This window comes from Magnolia sinica, chromosome 12 (genome assembly GCF_029962835.1).
Source record: "Magnolia sinica isolate HGM2019 chromosome 12, MsV1, whole genome shotgun sequence".
Classification (NCBI taxonomy): Eukaryota; Viridiplantae; Streptophyta; class Magnoliopsida; order Magnoliales; family Magnoliaceae; genus Magnolia; species Magnolia sinica.
The window spans coordinates 65,310,556-65,320,380 of NC_080584.1; the positions used below are offsets into that span (position 1 = coordinate 65,310,556).

General features: G+C 40.4%; 1 protein-coding gene across 1 annotated transcript; it reads right to left on the reverse strand.

Moving 5' to 3' along the window:
- Positions 1-486: 486 nt before the first annotated feature.
- LOC131221539 (cysteine-rich receptor-like protein kinase 10) lies at positions 487-8,570 on the reverse strand. Its single transcript, XM_058216820.1, has 7 exons — positions 7,710-8,570; positions 4,983-5,093; positions 3,676-3,866; positions 2,785-2,995; positions 1,542-1,779; positions 1,052-1,202; positions 487-979 (listed from the first exon to the last, which is right to left on the reverse strand). The coding sequence occupies exons 1-7, from the start codon at positions 8,524-8,526 to the stop codon at positions 680-682; spliced, it is 2,019 nt and encodes a 672-aa protein (XP_058072803.1). The 5' UTR covers positions 8,527-8,570; the 3' UTR covers positions 487-679.
- Positions 8,571-9,825: the final 1,255 nt, after the last annotated feature.

Sequence of the window (9,825 nt, forward strand, 5' to 3'; positions counted from 1 at the left end):
CGTCGACTGCAAAGTAGATCACCTCTACAAGCAGAATCTCTCTTCCACAAGCTTCCTCTCTCTCTCTTCTCTCTCTCTCTCTCACCTTTGATAGCCCTAAACCCTTTAGCAAACCCTTGTAAAGCTTTAGAAAACTCTCTACAATACCCTAAAAAAGCCTTAGAGACCCCTATTTATAGTTTAGAAAACTCCCTTTCGCACCTCTTGCGAAACCACCTCAAATTTACGTAGTCTACACCAAATCCGAACCGAATCTGCATAACCTCAACTAGTCGGGCAGGGTCCTCGACTGGTCGAGCGGCACCCTCAACCGATCGAGCAGGCTGTTCAACTGGTCGAGCAGCGCGGAAGAATTAACACAATTGATCGCTGGACTTCGAGTCGAGCCAGGCCTCGACTGATCGAGCACCACCCTCGACCGATCGAGCCATGAGGAGGAAATCCCATCAAATCTGAACACCTATTAGCATTACTAAGTTCAAGAAACATACCTCAAACTGTTTCAATTCCGTCAAGAAGCAAGATGTATTAACCACAAAATGGAAACATATATGGAGAAGTTTTCCTTATCTACAGTAGTTTTTTTTTTTTTTTTTTTATAACCAGCTGAGGTTGAACCATGGTACTCCTTTAGATCCAATCCATTGGAACATGAGGCTGACCCTTATGTTGGGCCCATTCACCGAGGTTCAAGGGAAGAGATAGTTACATCATTGTTAGAACAAAATTTAACACTTGCAGAAGATTTATCGACAGCCCTTGCAAAGAAAAATCCTGGCTGTGTAGGTTGGGGTAGCTTCATAGATTCACTTTTGAGCATAAGAATGACCAGAGACATTGTGGGCCTATCCATTGGATCTTGTTGAACACATAACAGCGCGATGTGGATCCATTTGAACACTTCATTAGTGGGACATGACTCTGCTAACAAAGGATCAATTAACTCCACCGCTCTTCCATCACACCATAATCCCCATGCCTGTAATGTTAAATTTCATGTTAGAAAATGAGATTAAGGTGGACGTAAGTTGATTTTTATGAAGAATCCTACATAAATAAGGAGGCTTTGAGCGTCTTCGGGGAGATGTAGACTACTGTTCCTTTTCCCACTTATGATCTCTAGCAATAGAACTCCAAAGCTGTAGACATCAGATTTCACAGAGAATACCCCTCCCATCGCATACTCTGGTGCCATGTAGCCACTGTGGGGGATGAGCAGATGCAAACATGAATTAGAAGCATTATAACCAGCTTAGGGGAAATGGGCATTTCGATTCACTCACACGTGACAATGTGGCAAAATCATCTTACCACTCATAGGCTGATTCACGTTGTATCAATGTCCTACTTGGGAAATCAGATGGGTACAATCAGCTTTTGTGTCGCACAGTTACATTGAATTACATATGTACGATCAGTAGATGAGTGTCTTCGATTTCAAAACTATATACCACATGGTCATGTGAGAGATAAGTCTTGCTAGCAGAGCTCATGGGCCATTAAATGTATTTGGAAAAATAGAACATGTCATGACAACTTACTATGTGCCGACCACTCTATTAGTATTGACTTGACTTTGATTTCCACCTAAAAATCGAGCCATGCCAAAGTCAGAAATTTTCGGGTTCATCTCATGGTCCAACAATACATTACTAGCTTTTAGATCCCTGTGAATGATTCTGAGCCTTGAATCTTCATGGAGATAAACAAGGCCCTTTGTAATTCCACCTATGATGTTATGGCGTCTTTCCCAGCCTAATTGAGCACGTTTGACTGGATCTAAAAAGAACAAGCAAATTGAGTTAGAACATGTTTAGGTCTTGTTTTTAAGAATGTAAGTGTAATTAGAAACCTTTAGTTGTGTATCTTAGAAATGCAAATATAATCAAGGGGATGTTCAGATATATGGAATCCACTAGGACATCTAAGGTTGTTTGTATAAACGGGAAATCATAGATTCCATAACATAATAATTGTAGCTATCAATAGTGCCAATTTCTTGGCAAAAGCAACAAACTAACTGTTGTGTGGTAAAATTAGGATTTCCACTTGCATACAAACAACTCCCCTAATTTTAGAGTCCAATTTTGACATAAAATTGTAGCAAAAGTTTCTAACTTGATACAACTCTCCTCATTTATCTATGCTTGGGATTGACAATGAGGGCACAAAACTCAGAAACTCTATAATAGCCTATTAGATAGGTTGATTAAAATCAATGACTTTAATTATTAGATAGTTTATTGTATTCATGGAATCTAAAATCCCATGATATCAGTTGATTTTGGCCTATATATTCCATCGCTATATTCGCCTTTCAAATGGCCATCTAAAGTGATGAAAACTAATCATTTAATAGCTAAAACCTCAATTAGCAATAAAAAAGTTGCACAATATAGTCATTGGCGCACAATTATAGGGTAAGGAAATTGCCAAAAGTCCATTTGTTTAAAAGTTAAAGATATTTAAGTTGGTACAACATTTTGTCACATACACTGTACATCCTGCTAGATGATTGGTTCTAATCATAATACAACAGTGGAGATTGTGAGACATGTGACAATTCAATTTGACTGAGCAAACTAGTAAAATTTTAAACACTAGTTGTGTTGTGCCAAAATTTGGGCCGCGTTTCATTTGTCTCTAGCTTTGGTTAGCTTTGTTTAAAGTGTGAGTGTCTTATAGACATGTCATGTGTGTCTGTGGTAAGATTTAGAAACCGAAGAAAAGAATAAAGGTCCAAACAAAATTAGTGGATACGAAGAAAAGAACAAAAGTCCAAACCAAAGAGGAAGGCATCGAGGCTTGTATTTGGCATATATTCATAGATGAGCAGTTTCTCTCCTCTCTCTATGCAATAGTTCAAGAGCCTCACAAGATTCCTATGTTGAAGTTTAGCAATCAATTTAACTTCATTCTTGAATTCCTCCAAACCTTGCCCTGAGCTCCTTGATAGTCGTTTAACTGCTATCTCCTTTCCATCAGATAGCATTCCCTGAAATGATTTTCAATGTAATGGTTGGTTAATAAAAGAAAAAAAAAAAACCCATGTATCCGATTTTGTTTAAGCATTATTTAACTACTCATAAGTAATCCTATGTTGGGATGCCCAAGCAGCGTAAACTCCAAACATTCAATTTAAGTTAAGAAAAACAAATTAATGAGGTTTTGAGTATTTGTAATGAGGTAATAACCCTTAAATTATTGCCATTAATTTTAGGGCATGTTTCAATCAAGGGAAAATGAAAGAAAGTAAAAGTAAACACTTATATGTTTATATATAAACGTTTAACTATGTTTGGATATCTAAAAGAGCAGTGAATTCCATGTACAATCATTAATTTTCCATGGTCAATTTCCCTACACAAGATACGATCTGAGGATTGTCTCATAGAAATAAGATTTCCATTTAATGTTCAAACAGTAACTCTAAAACTAGAATACGTCGTTTAATAGGGCCATCACCTTCTTAAGAATCCATCACTGATAATCATTATATATTTCTTTTCCTAACTTTTGTTTTTCCCCAATCTAAATGTGCCTTACAGGTGCTTGGAAAATTATATATGTTTCTTGTACGATATTTCTTTCAATTTTGTTTTATGTTAGGCTAATAATCTATAATAATTTTGATTATGCATCCACAAAAATGCACCTTAAAAGAAGTGTCATTACCTTATATACAGGTCCAAATCCACCTTCTCCGAGCTTATTTTCATTAGAGAAGTTAGCTGTAGCAGCTTGTATTGCAGCTAAGTTGATGATTGGCAATTCTAGAATTTGATCACGTTGCATACCAGCATCCACGAATTCTGAACCGTCCGGAGTCCTCAAATAATGTGATAATGCTTGTTGTTCTTCTTTCTCTGATGTAAAGATGTGAAACAGTCGCATTAGTCCTTACAAGATGACAATTCCACTAGATGGTGATTGAGGTCCCTTGCTTGCCCTATCCATGTGCCTATGGCTACATGCTCAGATGTTCCAGGCCATTCATATGACAGTCAGGCTTATTTGTGCTTTGAATTGGACTTTCAAAAAGTTATGACAATTAATGGTCTATTTACAGGAGAAAATTGGTTAGATTTACGGTCCTTTAAAAAAAATAAAAATAAAAAATGAAATTCGAATATATTGATATGGACAAAAATTACATTCGGGTCTCCCGCGGAAAAAAGGACCAACAGAAGACCTATCATAACAAACAAAAGAAGCAGGGACTAGAGCGATCCAAAGAGAGCCGACAAAAAAAAATGCAAACCAGGTGGGGTTACTTGCTCCTAACAGCACCTAAGCTGACCTTGTCCAAGAAAAGAAAGTGTGCATTCATGGAAGGACCCAATACATTGATGGTACTGATCATCCATCTTTCAGTTGAGTGGGGCCTCACCGTGGATATGCCAAGTGGAAATGACGACAAGCACAATAAGTCAAAATATGATATTCCACAGGTGAATTTTAACTACTATGGCTAAGGCCAGTAGCTGGCAGAGCCATCAGACCAGAAGTACATCCTGACGCCTGCCCATAAAATTGCAGACCTAGGTTCAAACTTGGGTATAGGAATTGATATGATAGGAGGGCCAGCTCTTTTTCCGGCCTCCCGAATAGCCTAGCTTGTAATCTTTCTCTCCATCAATATATTGGGTAGCCCTCACCTTGGGGCTGCTCCTTTTGTTGATGAAAAAAAAAAAAAACTTGGGTCAGGCTAGAAATTTCAGGCCTAAAATTTAATACAGGCTAAAGAGTGGCCAAACATTGGGCTAGGAAGATGTAAATGGGCCTATGTTCAAACTTGGGTCAGGCTTGAATAGAAAATGTTGTTAAATTCAAATATGAGTGCTCTTCATATTTTGAGTCCAAAAATACTTTGAGCCCAGTCCATTGAATGTTAAGCTCAAGCCCAACCCATGGGGGACTTGCCAAAAGGAACCTATGGCCCCGCCCAAGCTAATGACATCATGTTTATTTAGTTTCTTTACCTTTGCGTAGTCTCCTTCTTCCTCGTAGACAACAGCAAATGCAAAAACTAGAGAGCGCTATTCCCAAAATTGAGGTAACAACGACTATGATTATAACCCATGATTTGTTCCCTGTGGTGAAAGAAAATGATTAGTCATTTTCAATGCAATGCATGCACATCATTAGCTAGGGCTGTGTTCATTTATTTATTTATACATTTACCAAAAGGTGCAAGCATGTGGGAGATAGACTTTGTATGGCTCATTAAAGCGTTATTCACACACACACAGACATATTTATTAGGTTATATTGAGATTATGCAATGCTTGAATTTATATGTACATATGGATGTAATTATTTTATGATGATGCATGCACGTATGAATTGGCCCTTAGATAAGGTGTGACCAATATTCATTGAACAAGATATACTATTGTGTAGGTATGTATCACAAGAGTAATGTATATTAAGATCATGCATGTACATATGGAATATATCTTGCCCTAATTTAGCAGATTATCAAGTTAAGATCTTACCACTTTTTTTATTTTGGAAGAAGTTTTATTCACCGAGAAGGGGAATACACAAACATTCAAGCCACTGTCCTGTATGGGTCTTATCCAGACCATCCAACCATTTTGCCATATTATTTTATTTTGGAAGAAGTTTTATTCACCGAGAAGGGGAATACACAAACATTCAAGCCACTGTCCTGTATGGGTTTTATCCAGACCATCCAACCATTTTGCCATATTATTTTAGAATATAAGCTAAAAGGAGCATAAAGTGAGGATTAAACAAGTACCGTAGAAAACATACTTGTGACAACAGAAGTTTTAGCCAATATTTGTGTTTTCCTTATTTCATATTGCATGGCCAATAAACATCACGGTGGGCCTAGAATATTCCAACAGTGGGAGTTTTTATCACCACTACTTCCTTGTGATCTGGTTCACTTGAGCCCAGGATCTGCCTCATTTTTTGGCTTTTTATTCTTAAATGATATGAAAAAATGGATAGCCGGTGAGGATAGAACCCATGCATCACGGTGCTCCCCAATTGCCATCCATTTAAACGTGTGGGTCAAAATTGTAGCAGACCCAAGGCTCAAGTGGACCACACGGTGTGATTGTGAACAAGTTGATGGTTGTGTTCCCTTCATCCCAGTCTATGTGACCGTATCAACAGGTTAGATGGAAATAAATATAACGGTGGCCCTCAGGAAAGTTTCGACGGTAGGCCTCATTAACGCTGCTGTTTCCGTGGTGTAGTCTACCTGAGCCTCGTATCTGCCTAATGTTTGGGCTCAAACCCTAGAATGATCCGGCAAAATGGCTATATATTTCAAGGTCGGCCCGAAAGCCCGTGTCCTCCAGTCGGGTCAGGTCACAATGCACTTCCCCTAAAATGATTTGGGAAAATGGCTTTTCATTTTTATTTTTTATTTTTATAAGAAACTACTTTCCATTGCAAGAATAAACATATACAGCAGGGTAATTTCAGGCTGGCCCGCTGACAAAATGATGCAGACCCACCTACCGTAAAGCTAGGAAGAAAGCTGAAAGCAAAAGAGTTGGGCTCCCCAGAGGTTGCCCAGGCCCACTCTGTCCAGGAACAGCGGGCCGCGAATGGAGTGGAGATCTCCTAAGGAATTGAAGATCCGGTCTTGTTACTTATTGCTCCCTAAACGGGCTAGGCCATCTGCAACCGAGTTGGCCTTCCTGAGGGTGTGGGCGAGACAAACATCCATGTTGCGCTTGGTATCCATGATCTTAACCATGCAATACCACGTGAACCATGAGGGACGGGACTGTTTGGAGAAGGGGGAGACCACACAACTTGAATCACTCGCCACCTCCACCTTCATGAAACTGCGCCGCACACACTCTACAAGGCCCTCTAGAATCGCTCTGATCTTAGCCCTGGTAGTAGATCTGACACCATAGGCTGCCGAGAAAGCGAGAAGGAAGTTGCCAGCCGAGTCCCTTCCATTTGAAAAAATAGCTGGATGGCTTGGGTAAAACCCATAAATCACGGTTGCCCCACGGACAGTGTCTGTCCAGGCAGGAGCAAGACTGAAACAGATCGGCCACTGACCCTGCCACTAGCCAATGGCTAGTGTTCGGTGCTCTGTTGGCCCCACCATGATGTATGTGGTTCATACATGCCGTCCACCCATTCTTCAAGATCAATTTATGCTATGAGGCCAAAAATGAGGTTGATCCAAATCTCAAGTGGACTGCACAGTATTGATTAAACGCCCACCATTAAAAACTTTTCAGGGACCACAAAAGTTTTGGATCAAGCTGATATATATTTTTCCCATTCATGGCTTTATAACCTAATCAACAGTTTAGATGTCAAATAACCATTACAGTGGGCCCTAGGATGTTTAATTGTGGAAATTCAATCATTGCTGTTTTCACATGGTGTGGTCGACATGAGATTTAGATCTACCTCATTTTCCGGATCAAGCTCTAAAATTATATTTAAAAATGGACGGACGGCGAATACATCTTAGTGGGGTCCACATAACAACGATCACTAGCCAAAACAAGTCCGGGGAGGACGCAGGAAGCACTGTGTGCATCGTGATATTGTGCAGTTGAGCCATGACATTAAGCAAATGAATCCCCATTCTTCTTCAATATAATTTTTGAGTGAAATGCAAACAAGGAATGGAAGAAAAAATAGTAATAGAAGAAATAATCCTACCATCAGTTTTAGTTTTGTTAGAAGTATTTCACCTGGCGGCGGTGGCGGTGGAGGTGGTAGTGATGGCGGCAGTGGCCAAGAAAGAACTGGAGGAGTTGTAACAAGCAGTGGAGGCGATGGGGTTCCAAAGAAGGAATATACCTCATATCTAATAAGACAACTCTGTGACAGAACCCGCCCTCCTAAATTTCCATGACAACAATTCCGAAGCCCGTAGATCATTTGTTGGAGACATGACTGACAATCCTTTCTTGATATATCTCGAACGCATTCAACCGATCCATATATTGGAAAGTCAGGAGAAGCCACTGCGCCAGTAGCCAACATGGACGGAGACAGCTCTATAGTGGACAGATTGTTCAACAACTCTCTTACCAGTACATAAAATACATCTGGATTCCGAGCATTATTTAGATTTGGAATGGAACACTTGGGGACAATATCAGGTTCGGAAAAGAAGCGTTGGTTGGAGTAACGTAGAAGGCACTTGACGTCGTAATATATGAATGCTGCCATCTTGTTGGGACAGTGGCGGACGATATCTACCATTGAAGTATTTAAGCATTCTTGGCAGGTATCCGATGAAACGTGGCTCCGGCATTGGGCGAGGCCATAGACCTGATTGGGGTCTACCCCGGAGGAGGTGTTGTAGTAGCCGTTGGAGGGAGTTGTGGTATTTAGAGATTGGAGGAGGAGGTTGAGGTTGGTTTGGTATTGGCTCCCGTTGGTGTAATTGCCTTGAGACTGACAGAGGAGGCACCAGGTTTGGGGCCTGATGGGGCTTGGAAAGAGCAAGAATAAGCAAGTGTATAGGAATAAATGGATGGTTTTAGATGGAAAAAGATGCATTCTGCAGAGAGAGAGAGAGAGAGAGAGAGAGAGAGAGAGAGAGAGAGAGAGAATTTTGAGTGTACTGATATGAAATTATTAGGAGACAATAAGAGTGTGCTGATATGAAATTATTATGAGACGATAAGATCGTTTATTTACAATTTCACCCGATAGAATCTACAGGACTATATTCGAGACACTTGGTCTAATAGAATATATTTAAATGACCAAAATACCCTTTCCAAGGAGACCATGCTTGCGTGACCGCAGTCTGAGGCAGAGCTGCAAGCTAGGTTCGGTTTAGCCCCAACCCGATTGACCTAACGCAGGTCTGGGTTGGGTTGGGTTGGATCGGGTTGTCAAGGTCCTCAAATGTTTGGGTTGGAAAATGCCTACCCGTTTTGATTCCTGTTTTGTTTAGGTTGAGCAAATTCATATTGCGTTGGATTTAGTTGATAATAACCACATGTACTTGGGTTGGGGCGTTTGGGTCGGACTGGGTTGAGCGTAGAGGACCCCAAGTTGAGTTTTGATCATCATCTCGGGTTGGAATTCAAGTTCGGTTAGGTTACGGGTTGGGTCCCACAGAGGTTAGTTTGGGCTTGAGTTGACCCTTAAGCCGGCCACGCCTGCCCAATTTACACCCCTAGCCTTAGTGGGCAGCACTATTCGCTGCCGTGGATGGACATGTAAATAAGATCTACCCTGTCCGTAAGGCATACCGCCCCATGCAGGTCTTGATCTATTTATTTATTTATCTTTAAAAAAAAAAAAAAAAAAAAAAAAACCAAAAAGAGCTTACGTTGAAAAGAATATGAAACACATCAACACTGTAAAAGGCTAAATTTTGGGCAGGGCCAACGAAAATGTCCACGGGCCCACTTATTGTACGAAAGGAAAGAAAAAACAAAATGGAAGAAAACGTACAGGGGAGTAGGTCAGGCCACTCGTAGGCCCATTGCTCCTGTCTCAACTCTTTTTAATGGTGTGGTCTACTTCTATTTTACTCCAACCTCACTTTTGGTTCCAAGGCTGAACTTGAGGCAGTACACCTGATGAACCGCGTGAATCTCATATCACTCTCCATGTGATCCTCTATTAATTATAAGCACATCCCATGGCCTCGGCATTATGTAATAAAGATAGTGAGGCTCTTTCCAAGAGCTGGACTTCTTTGGATGGATGTTTGCTCGATTTTGTTGTCATGATTAAAATATGATGCCTGCAATTGGTTATCTGATGGAAACTCCCTTGGATGGGGATTTCCTAGAAACGCCTGTGAGATTAAATTATTTAATCCACTAATTATGCAAAAGT